General features: G+C 42.7%; 2 protein-coding genes across 5 annotated transcripts in view; both read left to right on the top strand.

Moving 5' to 3' along the window:
* The window catches only part of IFT88 (intraflagellar transport 88), a 42,915-nt gene extending 38,538 nt beyond the window's left edge, over positions 1–4,377 (top strand). For all 3 annotated transcript variants that reach the window (XM_088051050.1, XM_088051049.1, XM_005516254.3), the window contains 2 exons: positions 2,673–2,768; positions 3,459–4,377. In XM_088051050.1, coding sequence (XP_087907176.1) covers positions 2,673–2,768; positions 3,459–3,580 — 218 coding nt within the window. In that variant the 3' untranslated portion in view covers positions 3,581–4,377. The remainder of the gene's footprint in view (positions 1–2,672; positions 2,769–3,458) is intronic.
* An 8,214-nt stretch (positions 4,378–12,591) lies between these two features.
* Positions 12,592–23,870, top strand: IL17D (interleukin 17D). Of its 2 annotated transcripts, none has more exons than XM_088051439.1 (2): positions 12,592–13,025; positions 21,877–23,870. In XM_088051439.1, the coding sequence occupies exon 2, from the start codon at positions 21,947–21,949 to the stop codon at positions 22,190–22,192; it is 246 nt and encodes an 81-aa protein (XP_087907565.1). In that variant the 5' UTR covers positions 12,592–13,025; positions 21,877–21,946; the 3' UTR covers positions 22,193–23,870. The 2 variants fall into 2 exon arrangements, with proteins under 2 accessions (XP_087907565.1, XP_087907564.1); XM_088051438.1 differs by lacking the exon at positions 12,592–13,025 and adding an exon at positions 20,623–20,733.
* Positions 23,871–24,211: the final 341 nt, after the last annotated feature.

The following is a 24,211-nucleotide window of genomic DNA, read 5'->3' as shown; positions in this document are numbered from 1 at the left end:
TTGGTTTCATTCCCATAATTCAAAATATATATAAATGTATATAGAATAATTTTCTAGATGGGGTGAGAGCAGCAAGGAATGATGAATAGAAATTGTAAAACATGACTCCCAAAAGTATGTGTGTCTGTGACAAAATGCTTTAAAAACAACTCCTTCCCTGAAGTTCTCTTCACTGTAGGATACCAAAATCCTGAAGTCTATATTGCAAGCTTATATTCTTTAACATTGCCAAGTTACATGTGAACGTATACTGAAGATGAGATTTAGACTTCTGGCAGATCGTGTTATATGGTCAACAAAATTTTTAATAGCTGCAATATTGGCATCCAAACCCTTATCCCATGGCAAGTGTCAAGCAGAGCTTATACCAAATGGCTCAACAGCTAGGACATTCAGCTGGAGCTGTGGGTTTGAACTTGCTCAGGTTAAAGAAATCATTGAAGCCAGACCTCCCACTTCCTGAGTTTCTGTCTGACATATCCATGTAATGCAGATGATGTCAAGCACCTCTTACTTTCTTCTGGGTGCACTTTAAAATGAAAGGTACTCCTCTTCCTTATCTTTAGGTGTGCTCAGAGCATATTGCAGTCCAGAGACTTGATGTGGATTTGCATATTAGCCTAATTAAAGCTAAATGTGAAGAACTAACCAGAAGGGTTGTTGACCTTCCCTCCACTCTTGCTAGATATAATGCTCCTACAGAAGTAAGGTGAGCAGTGTTACTTTGCTGATCTACCTGAGAAGTTTTCAGTAAATTACTTTTAAATGTACCTTAAGGATCCTAGAACATCTAAAGAATCTAAAGAAGCCTCTGTTTTCAATTGTATTTTTTAGGGCAGTAAGATGTGCAGGTAACTAGTGAGTATTATGATGATCCCACACAGTTTGGTTTGTCTACCATCTTTATTTTCCTTCTTTCACTTTATGTAGTCTTTCACCTTCCTCTGGTAGTATCACTAACACCTATGTGTTTTCCTCCTTCGCAGTTGAAAACATTTGTTATCCCATTTTCCTCCTCTTTTATTTTCATTACATGCAGTTCTTCCTTTCTGGGACCAACCAATTAAACCTGTGGAGTCTCTTTGACTAGTTCAGTCTTCCCCTAGTGTAGTCTGTTATATTGTTCCTGTCTTTGCATCTCTTTACTGCTCCTTACAACTTCATTTATCATCTTAAAAATTACTTGTTTTCCATTATGCAAGACTGTGCCTATTTCTATCCTGCTCTTTTTCTCATTGATTATTTGTCCCTCAAAATATTTTCATCCACACCATCTTTGAGGCCCAGCTCTCACCTCCTTGTTGCACAGGCCTGTCCAGAGCCAACTGAAGTCAAGGGGAGGCCCTTCTGTAATGTCACAGCCCTTTGGTTGAGTTCCTCTCCAGGAAAACTCATTGTTTCCTCCCAGTTTCTTCAAATCCTTCAAGTATTCACCTCTTTCATGAAACCTGTCAGTGAGAATCAGTCCAAGGGAAGTGTTTGTACATGAAAATACATATTCCTTGCTTTGAAATTTCAACTGTAATGATACGTGACTGTATGTATTAGATTTTTCTTGGAGCAGAGACGTTTTCCTATATAGGGCTAAGCAAACAGAGGTCTGTGGTAATATTTATAGAGAGATAAAGGTTTGTCATCTTGGTAGAATTTTTGGGGGTTTTGGTTTTTTTTTTCCTTTTAATTATAATAATATCTATTAAAATAACACTTGTAGTAATTAAAACAGTGGAAATGTGTTGCCAAGTCCAGATTTTGTAATTAATGTTTACTGAATAAAACCTATTTTTCCTCCTTACAGATGGAAGACTTTTATTTCCCACATTGTTTGGTGTTGTAAATGAACATGTCTCTGTTTGGCTGCACATCCTGCCTTGTAAATATACCAAGTCAAATTCAAAATGTTTTCTCCCAGGAGAAAAAAATATTGCATAAAAATTTATTGTAGCAGATGAGGTTGAAAGCTTGCCATGAATGTGAAAAAGAGATTCAGAGGTGAACAGCATATTTAAAGTGTCTGGAATACTGCTGTGGCAGGAGAATGTTAATCTGATGTTGTCTGGGCAGGAGGCAGCCCTTGGAGCCGACACATTCCTTGGGGCCCTGCTGCAAACTGAGCTGCCAGCACAGTGTTTACAGCGAGGTGCAGGGCCAGCATGGTCTGTACACATGAGCTTTGCCTGCCTGCCACGCAGACAGCACATGGCAAATATACTCTTCTAATTAAAAGCAAACTTAGTGTTGCATTTAACCTTGACAGTATTGAGCAGGTGTATCACACTGATGTATTAGTAAGCACACAAACATAGGAAATGTCCTGTGTACATTGTGACAGTGTTTATATTTATCATGCTTATTTTAACTCCAGAATGTGACTGTAATTTATAAGCAACTGAAATGTCAGCATTCAAAGCAGAAATATTTTAATGTGTTTACTCCAAAGTTGTAAGGCTGTATATACTTTTTAAAAAACATTAACACACGCTTGTGTGGACACAGTGTCTGCTGTGTTTTAAAGACCACTATTACAAATGAGTACTGTGTCTGTCATGAAAAGATGGTTTCATCCAAGTCTAGTTTGACAGATAGTAGTAGCTGAATTGATGTTTTTCTTGCAACGTGGTTTCACAGAACATAACAGCATGTTATTTGTCTTTTTTTTTTCTGTTCCCCAGATAGTGGTGGTACCAAAGGGGAAAGACTGAGTGCCAAACTAAAAGCTCTGCCTGGAGCAAGTGAACCCTATGAAAGTAGCAGCAGTAAAGAAATAGGCAAGTGGACATCTTACACCTTTTTTTACTTCCATGGTCCTCAGGGAGAGGAGAAATAAGGAGAAAGGAAAAAAAAAAAAAAAGTTGTTGGAAGAGTATGTAAAATTAGATAATTGGGGAGATATTTTCCCATGAAAATGAGGCTTTTGCTTCATTGTTCAGAGCTCACTATAAAGTAATTGTAAATATTAAGAAATGTGGCCCATGTTAATATAACTTTTGATATCTGTCTGCTGCACCCTTTAAGTCAATTCTTGCCATTTTGCAGTCATAGGTTCTTCAATAGGACTGAATCTTCAAAGGGGTTCAAAAACCCAAATCCATATCAAATGTGGTACTTTCTAAAAAGCCATTCCTCAAACAAGTCATCAGTCTTGCTGTTCCTTGCATGTTTCTAAAGTCTTTTTCTCACTGTAGTATAATAAGAGAAATTTATTTTAAAAAAAAACAAAACCAAAAGGCTTCCATCAGTAGAACTCAGGAACTTTGCTCTTTTGCCCTGCCTCTGTTCCTGAATGTAGTGTTTTGTTCTCCTTCAGCATTCATATGCTCTTTCTTGTCTGCATTTCAAAGACACAGATGTGTACTGCTAAATCCTAATCTTGTGTTTGATTTTGTATGTTTAAAACCAGCTAAAGTTAAAGCTAAAATAGTTTGTAACTGTTTCACATGTGTTTATTTAAACCCTAGATGCCTCCTACGCAGATCCACTTGGCCCGCAACCAGAAAGACCAAAAACAGCAGCAAGAAAAAGAACAGAGGAAGATGATTTTGCTGATGAAGAACTAGGAGAGGACCTGCTTCCAGAATAGCATAGGGGCCACTCATCATTTTTTTAATCCTTGTAGAAGTTTTAGCTGAAAAACTTTTTCATTCATAATGATTTTGTACTGGATTTTTATAAACTGTTTGTGAAATACTTTGAACATGTGGTACCTTATGTTAAAAACATAGATTTGTAATTGCAGCGTCTTCTGTGATTGATTAAAAGAATAATGGTGAGGTTATTTGTCTCATGCATACACATTGTAAGCTGTATCAGATGTATCAAATGTGTAAAGCTTTTGCTTTCAGAGATAAATATGATGATAATATGAAACAGAGAAGCCTCTAAAATTTCATCTTTCAATGCAGAATACCTCGAAGCAATGTTTGTAATATTGAAAATCCCACATCCTTCATCTAAAACCAGAATATATTTAAGTCCTGTGAACTGACCTAAAAATGCTGGGTATAACCTTGGTCTTCCTTAAGGTCCCAATCCAGCAAATCACTTTGCACTGATACCAAAGAAAGCATCTTAATTTTAGTGTACACTTAGATGAACTAGGACCATTTTGCAGTCTCTTGGCCAAATTTCCTTATTTTTGTTTTTTTTTATTTTGAGTGGTCAGAGCTGTCAGGATTTCTGCCTAGTTCATTCAGAATTGCTAATTAGGTTGCAGCTTTTGAGTCTTACATTGGAGGCTGTGGCACCGACCACACAGTGGTAGTTTTCTACAGCCTGAGTATGGGCAAAGAAGTCAGTTACAGAAATCACCATTTTGCTTATGAACTGAGCAAGTTTGATCTGAGGTTACTGAGATGTTAAATTCCTGTAGTAGGAATCACTTTGGGGAGATGAAAAACATTAGTCAGGTGTTCAGAATTTCCTAATAAATACTTGCAAAACTAGTCCACTGAGATGGCTTGTTTTTGGATCCCTGGCATATCTTTGGTTCAATAGTTAGACTTTGGTTATTGCACTTTGAAATGCAAGAATTCCGTCTTCTAAAATTTTCAGTGCTCCTTCTCAGTGTCAGTGCTCAGACTGTTCCCCAGTGACAGTGAAGTCTCTCTGTGTCTTCATGAAATGCTTTTTCAGGTTTTAAAAACACTGCCCAGTTTCATAGGATGCCTGCAAGTGGTCAGAAGTGTCCTGTGGGGTTTATGAGCTGCCTTGTGTGTAGCATGCTTCCCATGGGACTGGAGCAGCGTTCCATCTGGAATTGCACCGCTTCCACCTGAGGGCACAAGCAGAGCGTGTTTAGTGCTCTTTACAGAACACCCTGAGGGGATCACCAAGGAAGAAAAGCTCTGGGACCTGATCCTTCTACGGGGTGGAAAAGAACATGAGCAGGAAGTGGGATGGCAGCTGCCTTATTTCTGCAAGTCTCTCTTGCCTGTTCCTCAGTCCTGCTATATCTACTGCTCTGGTTGTAGAATTACATCATCCTGGATGTCACGGTCATTCTTTCTGTCAGGCTTAGTCTTGGAAGATCTAGACCACCAGGACACAATGTGCCATGCAGGAGGGAGCATTTTCAGCTACAGTCTGCAGTGGTGTGAGGTATCTGAGTTAATCACAGTAAGAGAAAATATATGGGACCATGGCAGGGAGCGTAGATAAGCCTGTGAAACACTGCAGAAGAGAAGGGAGGTGAGATACTGCCGTGGTCTTCTAGCACAAAGACATTTGAGTTGACTCCAGTGGGTTGACCCTGGCTGTATGCCTGGCCCCCGCTGAAGTTTATCACTCCCCTCTGCAGCTGGGCAGGGGAGAAAAAACATAATGAGGGGTTCATGGGTTGAGATGACCAAGAGAGATCACTCACCAAATGCCATCACAGGCAAAACAGACTTAAATTAGAGATATTAATTGAAGTTATTGTTAAGAAAATCGGAGCAGGATAATGAGTAGTAAAATAAACCATGAAAACACCTTCCCCTCACCGCTCCCTTCTTCCCAGCTCTACTTCCTCCCACAGTGGCTCAGGGAGAACGGGAATGGGGGGGTCACAGTCAGTCCCATGGCTCCACCCGCTGCTCAGGGAGGGGAGTCACTCCCCTGCTGCACCGTGGGTCTCTCCCGTGGGAGACAGTTCTCCATGAACTTCTCCAGTGTGAGTCCATCTCACGAGCAGCAGTCCTGCTCAAACTGCTGCCGTGTGGGTCACTCTTCCCCGGGCTGCAACCATTCAAGGACAGGCTGCTCCAGCATGGGCTCCTTTCCCCAGGGGCCTCCCATGGGGACACAGCCTCCTCCAGGCACCCACCTGCTCCAGCATGGGCTCCTCCGTGGGCTGCAGGTGGATCTCTGCACCCCTGTGGATCTCCAGGGGTACAGCTGCTTCATCATGGGCTGCAGGGGAATCTCAGCTCCAATGCCTGGAGCACCTCCTGCCCCTCCTTCTGCACTTGGGATCTGCAGGGCTGACCCTCTCCCAGTGTTCTCACCCTGCTCTGCCCTGGCCACAGTTACGTCTGTGCAGTAACTTTTTAAAAAATTGTTCTTAAATACATTGTCTCAGGGGCATTACCACCATTTCTAATAGGTCCAGCCTTGATCAGCAGCACATCTGTCTTGGAGCTGCCTGCATTGGCTCCACTAGACATGGGGGAAGCTTCTGGCAACTTCTCACAGAAGGCACCCCTGTAGCTCCCCTGCATCTAATCAAACTTTGCAATCACACAGGTATGTCCATGATACAGCAGCATGAAGGACTTGGGATACAGTTCACAACTTAGTCTTGTAGAAGCGCTCCTGCAGATGTCAGAGAGAATTTGATCAGCAGCAGTTTCTTGATTTGGTCTGCCCAGATGCATAACTGTACATGGGGTAAAATTCTGTGGATTACAAACAATTGCACTTTTGTTCCAGCCCTGCATAATCTCACAGGCAGTTCTGGAACATGTTGTTTCCTATGTACAGCCTCCCAGGGACTTCTGGAACATGCTGTTTCCTATAGCATGAGGATCCGATTATACAATGCTTTGGGTTATGATGAATTTGCATGTTATTTTGCAAGCAGAGTTGAGCTTTTTCTGACCTGACAACCATGTGATCCAACTCCAGCACTGGAATAATGAGTCCTGCTGACAGTCAGCATTATGTAGCCCAGGTTCATCCCCTTCAAAACTGTGTTCACTATGGCTGCATCTCTATTAGAACTGCAAGGTTGCCAGGGCAAGCCCAGAGCAGAGGAGGGGATGTGTACTACATGTTCTGTAAGACAAGTAGCACAGTAGTGCACAGTAGCACAGTCTTGGACCATGACAATTCATCTCTCAGACAATTGCCTTGCATGATCCAAAGGTAAGCCTGGGCCAGGAACCACTCTTTGGAAGCAGCTTCAGCACATCATCCTTCCTCTTTGGTGTAAGATGTTCTTTGTGAAGGAACACAGGACTGGAGTCAAGGATGAAGAGTGATCACTGATGGAGGCTAATACGACTGGAATCTGTTGAGAAGGAAGCTACATGCACATCCAAAGTGCTGTGTCACTGTGCTGTTGGAATGCCTCAGGCTGTCCCACAGATGAACACACCTGCATCATTCAGGCATCTTAGATCTCCAAGGAAATGTGTCCAAGCCAGTGGAGCTTGTTTCAAATACGTACCTGTGTTATACGGGATTATTGTGCTATGTTGATATGATGCCCCTGACCCTGTCCTTGGCTGGCACTTAGCTCGGGTGCAGTGAATTGTGTTCCCTGCTGCCATGTATGATGTCCTTGGTCCTGCAATAGGTCTTAGAAACCACAGGAGTGGAAACCTGAATGAGCTAAATAATTCTATTTTCCTCCAAGAAATTCAAGCAGAAACTTTTTGTCAGGCTTGGTTGCACAAAACAGGCTACATCACCAGAAGCCAGACACTGCAGGTATGTGCCTACAGCAGCATTTAAACCCCCATCTTGTGTTTATCATTCTGGAATTAGTAGCTCAATCATTTAAGATTCCTGCTATTTTATTAATTTATTATTTTATGTTAGAAGAGCAGCAACATTTAACCTAGGAAAATGCTGGCCTCCTCGAGAAACTGACTCATGAAGTATTTTAGCTTCTACTGTCATGAAAAGATCTATTATACAATACTTAAATTAAAACTACATATTAAACAATGCTCAGCTGACCTCTTAGACTTGAAATCTTCCTCAGGATAGGAACTTCACATACCAAGTTACCTTTCTCTTTACATGTATGAAAAACCTCTCTTTGTACAGTAGCTAAATGTAAATGACTACTTGAGTAGTATTTTATTTATTTCTGAACAAGCCTAGCTCTACAGCATCAAAACATTCTTAATCATATATTTAATGTTTTTCTCTGAATATCCTTCACTACAGATTGATGACTTATTACTTCTAAAACAAAGCTATTCTGGAGTAAAATAGGAATTGAAAATTGTACAAAGATACAGTTCATAGAATCATAGAATGGTTTGTTTTGGAAGAGACCTTAAAGATCATCCAGTTCCAACCCCACCTGTTGTGGGCAGGAATGCCTTCCACTAGACCAGGTTGCATCAAGCCCCATCCAACCTGGCCTTTAACACTTCTAGGGATGGGGCATCCAAAATTGCCAATCAATTGGCAATGAAATAAATAGTTTTATGATAAAAGGCTGTTTCTCTCAGTTCCTTTGCAAGAGCAGTATGAGATTATAAGGAATTAATCCAATTTGCTACGTTTTGATTATTCTTGATGCCAAGGACATGAATGATGGACTTTATGGCAAAAAGGCTATTTTTAACCTGTTCCTCAGTTTCCCCCTTGGCAAAATAAAGTCTTTTTAAGATTCTGTACCTCTCAAGAATTCACTTTTGCAAAGTTAAATTGCCTAACAACTGCAAAATATGCTGAGATGCTGCTGCAGAAGATGCCATGCCATGGACACTGCAAAGTGGTGTTACAGTGCTTGCAACTGCAAGGGAAGATGAATGGGAACAGGAGAGTTTGGGTGACAGGTTATCTGGAAATGGAATGTGAAGGAGAAGGACATCTTCAGAGAGTAATTTAATTCTCTTTCTGAAGATTCATACCTGCTGGGGCTGCCAGCTGAATGTTTGTTCCACCCAACAACATGAGTTGTTCAACTTGAAGGTCTGTATGATGATTTTTAAAATCTTTTTCACATCATTATTTCAGATAGAGATAGGATCTCATTAATGCTGTAGCAGGATGGGAATAAGCATTTGGAATATGCCAGTGTAGGATAATTCTGCCGTTTTTGTGACTAGCATATTACTGCGGTATCATTAATAATGTTTGTCACAATGACTTGATTTATTTATGTGTATTTATTTAGTATCTGAGAGCATCTGTTGTGTGCCAGAGCAGCTACAGAAGACAACAACCCCAGCCAGAAAATGTCCTGACAACGCTGCTCCTTGGGGATTAATGTGTTTGAGAAGGGCTACATTCTTACATTTACTGTCAGATTTTCACCATCATTCCAATGGTTCTGAAGTCATTTTCCAAATTGTCATAATGGTCTGATGACAATGTATTTGAAATGGATTTTTTTGTCCTGCTATGACACATTTTTCTCCAGCTGTTGGTAACAATTTAAGGTTGTTAATTTAAGGTTGAAGACACAAACTTGGTGTGTCTTTCATGAAACACATTTCAGAGTTTAACACGGCATGAAATGCTCTCTGGTGGAATCAGGTGCAGAAGATGTTTCTTCTTATTTATATGAACCTCACTAAAAATGTCTGTCTCATTCTTCCAGAGCTTAGTTTTCTTTGGAACATCCTGACTTTCTCATAGCAGAAATTTGTGGAATTTTGTGACAGGAGGATCAGAAAATTTCTTCAGAGTTCGGCCCATTCTCTCCCATTCTCTACACCACTCAGGATTTCCCACACCTGAGTCTACTTCTGGGGCAGGGGTCTCATTGGCTCCTCTGGATATCTCAGCCCTCACTCTAGAGAAGTTGCAGACCATATAGAGGAAGCTTAACAGCTGAACTAACAGGAAAGTGACGAGGAATGTGGTATCCTTAACACTCGGGAAACTGGATATTCTCAAAGAGGGACATAACAGATTCAAAGAAGAAGGTAAGAAAAGGCTGAAAAGCCTCATCCCCTGCTCCTCCTCTAACAAACTGGGTGCAATTACCAATAAACTCACAAAATGCGCTACTGGGACTGGGAGGCAGGGTCGGGCGAATAAACCATAAGCCAAACATACCTGACAGAAACTTCATTAGTTTTATGAACTTCCTATAAATCAGTATCACTGAGCCCAGCACAATAACCATTCTAATCCGTGCCCCTCTACTGTGACAGAGGGCAAAGACAGGTATTAAAACCTCAAAAAATTCTAGGGACCAGATCCACATGAAGGCCTCCACCCCGAGAGACATTATGTATCCAAACAACATGGCTACTGACTGCTTTATCCCAATACAGAAAAAATACAACCAAACATACAACTAACTATCAGTACAGGTTTTTCCACTTTCTCTTGCCCCACATTCAGGTGCCAAAAACTGTATTTGTCCTAGTTTAGGACAAATTAGAAAAGAAAACTCCAAATGGGGATTTCTCCAGGGAAATGCCCCCTCCCCACCAACTAGTCCAGAAAAGAAAAAAAAAAAAAAAATTCTTGGAGAGAAGTAGAAAAAGCTGCTTATTTAACAGAAATTGAGTAATATTAAATAATAAAACCTCTCGCTGTTCAATGGGATGGCAAATCTAGGAAGAAAAGTCCTTTTCATGTGGGGTAGCTCGGCTCGCTCAGGTTCTTATCAGTCCCTCCGGCGCTGGAAAGTGCCGAGGCCCAGGCCCCGGTGGGCCACAGGCGTGAGCTCCCGGGGTTTGGCTGGGTGTTCAGTCCAGAGCAGGCTTGCACAGATCCAAGAGTTAAAAAGAAGAGAAAAAAAAAAAAAAAAACAAAGGTCCAGGGAACTCTTCTGCCTCAGCTAGCTAGAACTAACTAAAAGCCAGAGAGAAGCTCTGTCCCGCTGTCTGTCCGTGCTGCAGACACCACAGTCCAGGAGTGGGATGTGTGGGAGTGATGTTTTTCCTTAACACAAACTGCGCGCTTCTTCTTCCCCCTCTCTTGCTCTCAGAGCCAGTCTGAAAGGTGCAGAACTTAATATATAACATAAACCAGACGACTGGGGATACCAGTATCATAAAGTCACCCCAGGACATGAACTTATCAGACATGGATCGCTGTGGTGATAATCTCAGGAGAGAGATAGATACCACTCCCAAATACAAATATTGAATGACAATCTCCAGAAAGAACATTTAGAATATTACATACACGTGAAAGACATAGTTCTGACTTCATTGATTGAAATATCCTTTATTACATCATATTCAGGACAGATTTCATATTACTAGGTATTTTTTCAATATTTCATTTGTACAGATATTTTAAATCCCCCTCAAATTCTAAAAAAATTATAAATTAACACCAGTGACAAAGATACTGGTTAGTAATTTCTTGAAGTCGTGAAAGAACCTAAGTTGCCAAAGTGTATTAGGGAATATTTTATGACTCAGATGTGTCTAGGGTAGACTATGCCACAAGAACTGGCATAGGACCGACTCTTAGTTCCTTTGTAATGGAATCTCATTTGCTGCCCTTCTGTGTTTTTTATTATTTCATTCAACGTGATTTCTCATAAGACAATACAATGCAACTATTGTACAGAATTAGAATATTTCCTAGGTAAGACACAAAGCCTTAAATTCAATGGCAATTTAATGCCTGTGCTATTGCTCTCTTTTCATCTTTGATTTTTTGAGGCAGACCTCTCCCAGAAATGTCAATGCATATAAAGAAAGTACATAAACTCACATTTTGCAAAGCCAAGTGTGACATCCTCATGCTACTCAGAAATCTGAAATTTCTCAGGATGCTGGTTTGTCGTAGGAAGAGTAATATAAAAAGGCCTGTGGTGATAAACACTTACCATGTTGCCACACATACCGCTCAAAGGTGGTGAAGTAACACAAGGCCAGGTGCAAGGTCAGAGGTTAGACTGGGCTGGGCTAAATGGACACACACCTTGTGTCTCTCACCCGAGGATATGACTGCAAAGGAGAGTTTGGAATTCAATTAAAAACTGTCTTTCCTTAGAGCTGAAATCTGAGTCAAATCCCACACAGTTAAAGGTCAAGATACTGTTAATAAGTGACAGTGACCTGTGATGCACATGGCACCAAAATCACTAAAAATCATAGTTAGACTTAACTGTATGACTATTCAAAAACCACAACAAGTCACTTCACTACATCACAAATACCAGACCATTCTGCTTCAACTCCAGCCTGTTCAGTGAAGTCGATGTCTTGTATTTCTGTGGTACCAAGTTGGGGTTTCTCAGTCCTTGTATGATTCATGATCCTATTTTCCTTTATTCCTAATCAATCAGTATTTTTATGTTTATCTATCCTTATCCTAAATGCCTCAAGAGATGTGCAGGACTTAATCAGAGCACATGAAATATCTGATTCAAGTGATGAATTCTAAAGTCTGTTTTTAATGCACACCATTTCAGTGGACCACATCTTTTACGAACCCGAGTACTATTTATATGCTTATTTTTGTGGGTTGTGCCAGAGACCATGAATATATTGCATCATGTGTTTTTAAAAGTACAGAATAGATGGAGAAACCATTAGAGGTGAAACTCAATTCAGCCTCCTTTAGGTACGTACGATGCAAATTTCTCTTCTTCTGAAGCAGCTTCTCTTGCAGGCAGCAGTGACCCTGCAGTGGGTGTCTGCCCCGGGCCGCCTCAGCAGGAGGAACGGGGGGATCAGGCCTCGCCAACCCCAGTCTTCGTGCTGGACATCAGCCACCTCGGTCCCTGCTTGAGACAGGACACAGCTGGGATGGAGAAACATGCCAGAGGTGCTTCCTGGAGTCGGGCAAGTCGGAAATCCCAAACCCCTACGAGGGGCAGTGCCAATTGCCCTAAAGTGACTGGGAGAGTCCGGGCTAGAGCAGTCCCTTCCCCAGCTGGAAATCCCCACATGTTTTCACATCAGCCTCGACACTTTGGCTCCGACTGGGCCAAATCCCCCCGCCTCTGCCTCAGTCTCGAGCCCTGGCGCAGAGCGTGGCACCGGCTGCCGAGTGTCCCGGCGGGGCTGGGGACAGCCCGGCTCCTGCCCGTGCCGCCGGTGCTGTGGGAAGAGAGAGCTGGGCTCCCGACGGCACCCCCGGGAGTGCGGAGAGTGCCGGGCCGGTGGCTCGGCGGGGCCTGGATCCGTCCGTGCCCGAGGGGTGTCCTCGGGGCCGAGCTGGGATGCGGGACCGACCCGCGCCCGGCGCCGAGCGCTCGCCGCCTCCGTGAGCGCCGCCGAACATGTTCCTGGCAGGCGAGGCCAGGAGAGATGCAGAGAGGCTCGGGGCACTTTTCCAACAGTTCCTCCGCCGGGAGAGCCAGTGGCACGGCGCGGCGCCGCAGCCCGCCGCTCTCCCCGGCTCCCTGGAGGAGAAGCAGCCCGGCCGCCATGCAGCGAGGCAGGGTAAGGGGCTGCGGGCCGGGGGCTGCGGGGCGCGGGCGGGCGGGCGCGGTGTCCCCGGTGTCCCCATCCCCCTGACGGCCGCGTCCTTGCAGGTGCGGGCGGCGCTGGCGGCGCTGCTGGCGCTGCTCTGCGCGGCGCTGCTCCCGCTCCGCCCGGAGGCCGCCAGGGCGCCCAAGCAGCGGCCGGCGCGGACCCGGAGCTGCGGCGAGCGGCCCGAGGAGCTGCTGGAGCAGCTGTACGGGCGGCTGGCGGCGGGCATGCTCAGCGCCTTCCACCACACCCTGCAGCCCGAGCCGCCGGGCCGCCAGCACAACGCCAGCTGCCCCGCCGGGACACGGCCGCCCGCAGACAAGAGGGTCCGGCTCCCCGTCAACCTGCGCAGCGCATCGCCCTGGGCGTACAGGTGACTCCGGGCGCCGGGAAAAGGGGGTGCGGCCGCCTCCGGGGGGCTGAAGGGAGCCGAGGCGGTGTCCCCGTGCGGGACCGGCAGCGCCGTGCCCGGGGCGGCTCGGGAGGTGAGGGGTAGCCGCGGCACCGGGCAGCAGCCTGCAGGAACAGGGAAGGTGCTAAAGCACACGTCTGAGCAGGCGATGTAAGGTAATTATGTAAAAACAGCTTGTGTGAGGAATATGCCTAAAGGGCGAAAAGAGAAATGAGTGAGGTAGAGCAAGTCGAGAGATGGAGCTCACACCCACATCCACACCCACCCGGGAGCACAGACCACCCTCAAAAAGTCACTTGGGCAAATAGTCAAACATGACAATCAGAGAACTCTCAGAAAAGGACCACCACCGAAGAAGCACCTCTTGACTCTGCAGCAGGCACAGAGGGGCTCAGACGTTTTCCCCAAAATGTGGCTCCAGATGCTCTGCTGCTTCTAAAGCACATCTGGGTTCAGCCTGTGTTCTGGTCACCTACCAAACTCTCCCAAGGGCTCAATGTCCCCTTTGCTGTCTGTAGGAACGTAGGCAAGAGTACAGCAATATTCCTGTGTTAACACCTGCGTTTTCAACCTGTGCTTTGCAAACCTCCTTCCCCTGAGGTGGAAACAGGGGCTGACAGACTATTTTGGTGGGGCATAAAAACAACTAATTAAAGTGAATTTGTTGTGAGGCTAGTTAATACACGAAAAGAGGGCCTGCACTTCTATAGGAAGCTCTGGAAAAGCTTGGGAATCACTGATCTAGTAAGCTAAACCCAGCGTGTGATCACATTCTCAGAAGACTGTGAAGTCTTCTGGTGGTTTGAATAAAACTGAGTTCTGTTTACAGCTTTCTGTAAAGGACTGCAGACAACAGGAAGCTAAAACGTGCAAACTTAAAAGGATCTGACTTTCTTGCTACTTTTTATACATTATCCCTGGTATCTGCTTTGATGCAGTTCCTGTGTATTCAGCAGACAGTTATCTCCTTGTTAGGCTCTCCAATAAATATTTATTTTACGGCATGGGTTTTGCTCGCTTGTAGTGTAAGAAGTAATCCTACTGAGTTTATTTGCTCAGTAAGCCTTTCATAAGCAAAGTATTTTTAGCAATACATTTTCTCTAAGAAGACTGAGGATTTTTAAGCTACCCAAGAGTGCACAAAGCAAATACCATGAACGAAACACCTACCATTGGGCTAAGGTATTTTTCACAGTGGTTTTGCAAAATACTAGTGCTATCAGAAAATTGTTCCTCTGGTTTGAAAACAGTGCCTTCCATCCTTCCATCTTGTTGGGCAGGTATTTATTTTCAGTTGGAGGCTTACTTCTTAATGGAGAACCGGCTGCTTTTTGGGGCTTGGCTTACAAAAGTAAATCCACTGTACTTTTCATCAAAGTGTTTTCAGACACTAACCATTCACATACAAGTAACTTGATGACATCTCCAAGCTATGAATTTTAAAAGATAGTGGGGAAGAAGCATTACACTATTAAAAGCAAAATCTAAAATTATATTCAGAGGGAAAAATGTTTCTCTAGGGTAAAGAGGCCTGAGTACTCTGTCTAGTCAACAGATCTCATTTGCAGCTTTTTTTGTGACTGTTTTCACTATATCGCTAGAGCGCAATGAGACAGCAACAGATACCTCAAGATGTGCAATTAAAATGTAAAATATAAGATTCCTAACATGCATTAGCTATTGCCACCTGCTATCTCATAGATTTTGAAGCTAGGTGTGAAATTATTTTTTTGTTCTGTGGTCTTAAACTGGGTGCCCTGGAAGCTCCTTAATCCCATTAGAGTTACTCCTTACCTTTGAGAGGGACACACAGCTCTCCTTTAAAGACTGCAAGTAATGTCCCATTATGCTTTGTCAATCGTTAACCAATTTCACTTATACAATCCCAACAATTTCTTCTCCATGGCTGGAGTGTTAATCTGAAAAGCTGCAAGTGGCTCTCTTCTGTACTACAGCCCTTTCTTGACAAACCTACTTCCATTTAATTATTTTCTCTCATAAATTGCTCCCATTCACAGATTAATTACTGTCTCCTGAACTGCCTTCTGAATCACCAAAGCTGTTTTAGTGGTGAATGCTCATAAATAAATTCACTGTAGGCAGACCCCCCCCAGTATACCCTGACAGGACACTGCTCAAAGGCTGAATTTGACTGCTTGAAATGTGCATCAAGATGCCTGTCCTGTTCCAGCATCTCACAGACATCCTACTCTCCAGCTTCTTTTCTGCACCTAAAAACTTACAGTGCAATTAATTTCTGCTCTGTGCATAAAAGCTCTTTTTTCTTTTTGACATGCATTTTAATGCCTGAGATACCTCATGCTGTTTCTCTGTCTTCATTGGTGTTGCAGCAGTTCCCATTGTTACCATCTGCAGATTTCATTAACATACTGTTTATACTCCGTATCCCAGGCCATTAATAATAAAGATATTAAGTCTGGCTCTACTTACCTTCCCCTGAATATCTCCCCAGGCACCTGCTCCCAGCTGTTTAACGCTGCTGCTTGTAATTCTTCTGTTCACATGACTGTTCAGTCCAAGTCAACTGGAATTTTCTCTTATCAGCATTTATGAGAAAGAATCAAATATATTACATAGAGAACTGTGTATAATGTTGACTCTGCTGCATCATCTGTATCCAAGCCTATCATTCTGTTTAAGTGTGGAAGAATTAGGCTTGAATGGCTCAAAGCTCAGATAATCTTTGTATGGCTTATTTGCTTGTCTTTGTTTTGTGCTTACTGTTTATTTTCCATTGCTTGGTCTCTTAATTTGGTTATACAAAAATCAAGACTTAAATAATTTTTGCCTTGCTGCAACCCAGAAATACAGGAGTTGTACATGGATTGCACCACAGATCCATCTGGTCCCTGACCCTGCTGCTAGCATCAACCAACAGGTGGTATTTAAGGCAAAAGTTAGGGGAAAAATACTAGTTCGTGTGTCTGATACTGAAATTCCATCCTGGTGGCCACAGGAGATCAGTATATAACTCAGGGCACAGAGTTTAATCACGCAAATCACTCTTTGCTCTGCAGAGCTATAAAGAGACAGCAGAGTTCCCTGAAGTCAGTTGAGCACGCTGGATTTGCTCAGCAGGTCAGGAAGCTGGGCTACAAATTACCCAGCTTTTTAAAAAGCTAGACCCAGCAGAAGATGTTCTGTCATGAAATCATCCTTCCATGAAATCATCAGGCTGACTGTGTGCCAGCTTTTGACATCTATCCAGGGGTTGCTTGTCCTTTTTAGCAGTATTACATGGACAGTCAATGAAACCCAGAAAGCCTACTTGTACAAGGAGGTTCTGGAATGGACAACCTGGCTACTGCTATGGTTCGGAGATGCTTAACAATAATTAATGATAGGTGGACCTGCAGCCCCTGCTGACAGCACAGGATGGGTGCTCTTGTTAACATTTACAGAAGCCACGGTCATGGTGATTCATTAGCAGTGCAAGAACAGCTCCAGAGATGCACAGTAAAGTTGCTCATGGACAAGAGCCACTATGAAAAGGATTAATTTTAAATGTCTGCCTAGATATTTGTGGGGTCTGATCATAAAGCTCAGAGTAAACATTGAAAAATCTGATCCTGCTGAAGTCAGCAGCACTTTTACAGGTAGTGCTGATTTGCGATTCCATTCATGGTGCTGCAGAGCACAGATGACATTCATTAACCAGCTGTATATATCAGCTCTATTTTTATTTTCTGATGTCTTAAGGCTATAATAACAATCATAGCTAGTTTGCAAACACACTTCTATGTGAGTTTAGCAAAATTTATGTGTATTCAAGAAGTCACTCATGTTTCTGTATTTCCAAATCCTGTGGCTTTTGTTTCTACCTCTGGGGCCTAATCCCACATCTACTAATAGTTAATTTACAAAGATTTAACTTTTATCATCGGTGTCGCTCTGATGGTGTTAGCCAAGTTAGCCAGTCACTCTCTCAAACATTGCCCAGCTTGTTTTTTCTGTTTTTCAAAAACCAGTTTCAGTTTATAAGCATCCTTGTTTTAGTGCTCATTTACATAAAATCTTAATGAAAGTAATACAGGCAAGTCATTTTTCACTGGTAAAAGCCAAGATTGTCTGCAGTGTGTTTGAACAAAGTTATACAGGAAAGCTTTCCTTCAAATAATACTCCAGCCATTTTCTAGAAGCTTATCCAAGGCATTTTCCAGGATTTAACATTACCATGTGACACGGTGTGCATGTCCCAAAGATGCAGCCAAGGGCAAGAATACAAGGGGATGCAGAGCTGCCACCCTTTTTAGTTGAGCACATTTGTACAACTCTTTAGAAAATCAGTTAGCACTGGGCTACCTATAGTAGTAATAGCTATGTTGCTGCCTGTATATAAAACAAACTAAGCAGCACATGAACAAAAGAACACCTGCTATAAGGAAATAAATGTCTTGGCAAGGGGGAAAAAAAGCTGTTCACTCTTAATCCTGTAAGCATTTCAGAGTGTGAAGGAAGGGGATGATGATCTGCTTATTAGGCTTTTGATAACATCCAGCTGTTAGCCCAGTGCTAGCAGTGATTTTCTGAAGACTCGGCTCCCTGCCCCAGCACAGCATCTGACCCTCTGGAATCAGAAGCTTGGAAATTATGAAGTGACAATATTGTTAAAAATACTACATATAAAAGTAGCAGGAGAAGGCAGATTAAGTCTCTGCAATAGTTTTACTTCTGACAGAAAGTTTTCTCTTGAGTTTCCAGGCTTAGTACATAAATGGCAGGAAGTTTGTTTTTCACTGGGAGCTCTCAAAGCACTCATAGGGTCATAAGGAAAAGCAGCCGAGTCACACTTCATTAGCAGTTCCAGTTCAGTACAAACCTGTTTCTTGTTCCAGCAGATGGGAATAGAGCAGCCCAGCACAGCTCACTGATCCTGTCACTTGTGAACCAGGAGTGCTGGCGAGGCAAACAGCCTTATACAGTGGTGACCTGAGTTCACAGGAAAAGGCAATCCTCATGGAAGCATCTGAGCTGTCTGGTTTGCAGCAGTGGCCACAGCAAGTGACACAAGACTGCAGGGGACACTTGAGTACCAGTGCAAAGCTGCACTTCTCTGGTTTGCCACCACTCTTCCATTTATCTCTTGAGCATAGGAAAGATGTAGCAGGAACTTGGAGTATGCATTTTTACCTGGTTAATTAAGCTGGTCAAAAGTGTTTACCCTCTTCCAGGAGAAGATGTTAAAACATGTGGTGGTTGGAGTAAAGGAGAGGAATCCAACTACAGCAGCTGGGGCAGCGGTCATTTTCTGCACAGAGTGACTATGCTCAGCTCATGCAAGCAGAAGGAAGCAGGTCCAGCTGCATTTATTCAACTAAATGCTGGGTGTTACTGGTGTTTGTTAGTGGACCTGACCACTAACCCAGTTGGTCTGGGTTGCCTAGAAAGACACAGATGAGGATTTATTTATATGGCTTTTCTAAACAGGGTTGATCTGAAGATGTAGAACCTTGTATATGGCTCCAAATTTCAATGACATTTGAGATAAGGAATTAATTTCAGGAGGCATTACTTAGAGGCTTCAGCCTTTAAGTTCTGGCTTGGATGCAAAACCACATCCATATTTTGAATCTGTCATTAAGTTTGGACTCTCTCTGATTCCTTCCAGTCCTCACATGATGTATTGACATCAAACTTAGTAATATAAGAGATTTTCCCCCTCAGAAAGTAGAAAACCATGCCACAAATACAGCATCTTTCAAAAACCCCACCCCATTAATACCTGACTTTTTCCATGTGGGAATTTGGAGGAGAAAGATAGTTGGAGACCATGATTCCAGCGACAGTGCTCTGCTGGTATGAGTGAAACCTCTCATGTTTGCATGCAGAAGCATGTACATGTTTTCCAGTAACATCTTAAGCCAGGTGCTAGAGATAATACAGTAGAGGAAATACCAATAACTTGACACATGGTGTGTTTAACAATCCACCACTGAAATTACTCACACTTGAGTTTGAAATGGGAATGTATCACAGTAGAAAGGCCTGTGTTCCCCTTTCTTCTCTTCTGCTGGCTACCATTTTATTTCACACTGGTGTGAGATCCTGTAACATGAAGGTATTTCCTGGGGAAAGTAAATGAATATAAATGGGACAGAGGAGTATTGCAAAAAATATCTGCAACATCACAGATATCTGGCTATAAGAGAACTGGTCTGATTTTTTTGTGAGGAAAACAAATTATTTAAATTTAATTTTTTAAAAATATTTATACACAATGTTCATTCTATATACATATGAAAGTCTCTTCCTTGATGACAGGATAATCAAGTTTGTGTTTGGCAAAAGCTGTGATTCCAGATTTCCTTTAACTGATAAACTAGTGATACTTCTGAAAAGGGCATCTCCCTTCTCTCCCTGCCTAAAGCTGCTTGTTCACTCTGGCTGGTTGGTGCAGAGCTCTGTGTACATGTGTGGCAAGACAGCTGAAAGACCAAATCCCAGCTTTTGATGGAGTAATTCCTTAGTTGAATGAATCCCTTGATCAATCCTGTGACCAGAAAAACATCTGTGTCAACCCAAAGGCAGGTGTGAGAGGGAGAGCCAGGCTGCCTGTTTTCACAAGGACAGATTTTGTTGACTAGCAGTGACTGCAGTCACAGCTTGAGGCTGACTTAGGGTTCTGCCTCTTCCAAACCTGAAACCTCTTCTCATCCCAGAGACAGCCTGAAGAGATAAAAGGCAAACACTGATACCCAAAGAAGTGCTGCCAACCCTGGGAAACACAATTTAGAAATTGCTTTAAATCTATTAAGATAACTTTAAGACCTATTAAGACATCCCACCTGGAAGACTGCATCCAGCTCTGGGACCATGCCTCAGTTTGAAAAAACAGGTATCTGCTAAGGAAGGCAGGAGCCTCCCTTGAAATGGAAAATGTAAACCCCCTCTCTCCAAATTATTATAATTTTGAAATTAAGGGGCTCTCAGGCAAAGATATGGGAGTAGGAATAACAGTTCTTTACTAGTATGTATAAATAAAAAAACCCTACAACTTAATAGGAAAATTAAAATAAAATGCAGTAGTACAAAAATCACTGTCAGAGTACAACCTGATACCCTGTTGGGCAGGGTGTTGGTAGCAGTCTGAATGGTGGCTGCAGTCCTCCCGGAGTGACAGATGTGGTTCTGTTGAAGCAGTGATCCTCTGAAGATCCAGTGGTGATGTAAAATGGTCTGGTCTTCCTGTGGGAATCCAGTGGAAAAAGGCTGCCTGTGGTGTTCCAAGTCCCAGATTATATTCAGGTAGGAATGCTTGGCTCCTCCCCTGGGTGGAGCATCTCACAATGGGATGATGTAATTTAATCAGTCATGCAGTGAGACTCAATGGCCCATTAACAGAAGATGTCCCCCTGGAGGGAGGATGGAAGATATAAGGAACACTGCCCCACCTGGTTTTAACAGATGGTAATAGAATACATACTTTTGGTTACATCTTGCATTGCAGCCTAAGACAGACCACAACACAAGAAGGATGTGGAACTGTTAGAGTGAGTCCAGAGAAAGCCATGAAAACACTCCTCAAAGGGATGGAGAATCTCTCCTATAAAGACAGGCTGAACGTTCCAGTTTCTAAAGGGGGCCAACCAGAGAGCTGGAGAAGGACTCTTCACAAGGGCATGGAGTGATAGGACAAGGAATAATGGCTTTAAAGTGGAAGAGGGCAGGTTTGGATCAGATACTGGGAAGAATTAAGAAGCGAGGGTAGTGAGACACTGGCACAGGTTTCCCAGAGAAGCTGTGGATGCCCCACCCCAGGAAGCTGCAGTTTATCTCAGTGTGGGCATAAAAATGTTGTTCTTCTCTGGTTAGAGGAAGATACAGTGGACATGAATTAGAAAAAGCAATACAGAGTTCTTTCAAGGGGAAGGCACATTTATGACCCCAAGTATACTAGGGAGAAAAACCTATTGCAGAAATAAAAATATAATTCAATTCTATTTAAATCACTAAATTTTAAAACAACATGTCATGGCTTTAACAATAACAATGTTAACAGGGATTTAGACCAGTTTTTGAAGAACTCAAGGCAGATAAAAAGTTTAGAAATGCCCAAGTGGCCTTTTTAATGCTCTGTTTACCCATTTGGTCCAAAATGCAAAACTCATTCTGTTGAAACCCTTGAATCTCATAATTCAGAAAGCCAGACACTTCATACTCCTCTGTGTACTGTAGAACCTAATCAGTTCTGTAAGCTGTTCATGTTTTTTTCTTTACAAATTAGAAGCCAGACAGCAACAGCTACAGCTATTTTTCCTGGCGAAAACAACAAAAACATATTATTATTAGAATAATATAATAATTATAATAATATATAAGATTATATAATTCCAGATTAACATACCTGGTTTTAGAGGTACCAATGAACCTTTATTTGCTTCCCTCTAGAATTTCCTATGATCCCACGAGATACCCTAAATACATTCCCGAAGCCTACTGCCTGTGCAAAGGCTGCCTGATGGGGATCTTTGGCGAGGAGAGCTTGCACTTCCGCAGCACCCCGGTGTTCATGCCCACGGTCATCCTGCGCCGCACACCCGCCTGCGCCGGAGGCCGCTACGTCTACACCGAGGATTACATCACCATCCCTGTGGGCTGCACCTGCGTCCCTGAGCAGGAAAAGGAGGCAGAGAGCGTCAATTCCAGCATAGATAAGCAAGAAGTGAAGTTGCTGGTGGGCCAGAACAAGCCCTCATCAGAATGAAGAATGTATAAAAAGTCATCTTTCAGTACTGGCCTCACATCACCATCTCACCACCTCAGGAAACTGCACCAGAGCAGCAAACAGACTCACTTGCCCTCTTTTTCTGCTTACAGTTATTTCAGATAGAAGATGGAAAGCCCAGTCATTCAGATCATTAGAGATGGCAATTAATTCAACTTCTTTAGGTCATGTAAACTTATTTAGTTCATTATTGCAAACTCCAAAGTAGCCTTTTTTTTTTCCTTAGAGCTGAACATTTTATATTTGCTTATTCACAGTAAATTTTAGAAGATAATGCAACTGTAAGACATCGTAGCTATTACTATAACAGGCTACTGGTTGTAGATATTTTTAAGGAATCTCTTATATTCTATTTTTAGGTACCCTTATATAAAATTCATGTAGCTGCTGTACATGGGACAAATCAGCAGTTAAAAGGATAATTTCTGAGGCTGGGAGAGCCTCCCTCTATACTGCATAATCTCCAAGATTTGCCTCTGAGCTCTTATCTCTTTGGCTAATTTATATACTACAGGAAGGAGATGTTTCCCAAGTTGGAGTCATTCATGAAGCAATATTCTATGTGCTTGCCATTTTTAAACTTGCCAAATTGCTAAGGGTACAAAGGTGTTGAGAAAAAACTTGCTAGAATATTGTAAAAATGCAGCAGACCTTCTTGATGTGGACTAAGTCTAATTCTCAGAAAATGTAAGTTAGAAAAAACACAGTTTGGGTCTCAAGAATTCTGTATTTGATTTCATCCATCACTGACCACTTAACTACTTTGTGATAAAACTATGCTCCATGTAGCTGAAAGACCAAAACCCTTTTTGTTGTAGGAGAGGAGATTCCCCATTAAAAAGTAAGTACCAAGGATCGGCTTCTGCTCAGGTGCACTGCAGGCGAGCAAGGAGGCTAGGTCTTAACTTCCACATCCTACAAGAGGTCATTGAGTTGAGTCCCAGACAAGCCAAACTTGTTAAATCAAATTGATTTTTATAATTACTGTTACTCCTTTCTCCTTATGCTGTATGTAACAGACCATCACCTGCAAAAGCTGATGCTCTGTGGATGAGCAGCCTTCCATATGTGCAGCCTACTGCTGATGGAACTTGATGGCAGGTCCTCACAAGAAACCCTGCATACACAAAAACTTGCATTTCCAGAACAAGAGACTGAAGTTGACTCAGCCTAATGAATGAGAATCAGGAATGACCAAGCATGCCTTGCACAAACATAATTCCTCAGAGGGCACACTCTCCAAAACCGATAAACCTCTGAACGCATAGCAGAGAATCTCTTTTACAGCTGAAGGATCATGACTGCAATATTGTTACAGAACAAACATCATATGCAGCAATGTATCTGCTACATCACGAATCTCAAAATTTGCCTTAATTCATAGCAGAGAAAGCCCCTACACTACACAAACACAGTCCTCTTTGGAGTGCTGTTGGAAGAAGAATGGAAAGACTATGAGCTAATCACAATTAACAAGTTGAAGACAGAATGGAAGTTATATGACAACTCCATGTCTTGTGCATAACTATTGACTGTGCTTTCTCTGACTCAGTCTAGTATAACAGTATTTTTATAGTGCAATCTGTGAAACTTCTTACAAAGCCTAAAATAACTTTAAGAACTCCAGAAACAAATAAAGATTCCCATCATGACGTCAGATTGAAGTTTGTAGCTGTGTTTTTTGTGTGGATGCTTTTCCTCAATTCTCCATGTCTTCAGACCCGTGTTTCCTCAGATTGGGTGTTTCTATCTCAATGGGATCCTCAAAGGTGAGTTCAAAGATGGTCATAAAACGTTTATACTACTCAGAGAACAGCTAATAGCCTGGCTGCTGCCAGCAATTATAGGTAGTTACCTTTTCCCCAGAGAATGTAAAGACTTGCAGCAATTACAACTTTTTTCCTTCCTCCTAATGTGGAGGAACTTCTCACCCTCTGAGCAGAGAGCAATGGTAATCAAAGGGGTTCAAAAGGGAGGCTGACCCACAAAACTGCAGAA

Source organism: Pseudopodoces humilis, chromosome 2, assembly GCF_049639895.1.
Source record: "Pseudopodoces humilis isolate 2021_Gansu_Grassland_sample_001 chromosome 2, ASM4963989v1, whole genome shotgun sequence".
NCBI lineage: Eukaryota > Metazoa > Chordata > Aves > Passeriformes > Paridae > Pseudopodoces > Pseudopodoces humilis.
The sequence above is the reverse complement of the archived record's forward strand: the minus strand, read 5'-3'. Positions and strand labels throughout refer to the sequence as shown.

Coding starts and splice junctions, on each gene's coding strand:
- IL17D (XM_088051438.1), top strand. CDS start 20,660: ATGGTCTGGTCTTCCTGTGGGAATCCAGTGGAAAAAGGCTGCCTGTGG. Junction 20,734..21,876: donor AAGTCCCAGATTATATTCAG/GTAGGAATGCTT, acceptor GCTTCCCTCTAG/AATTTCCTATGATCCCACGA.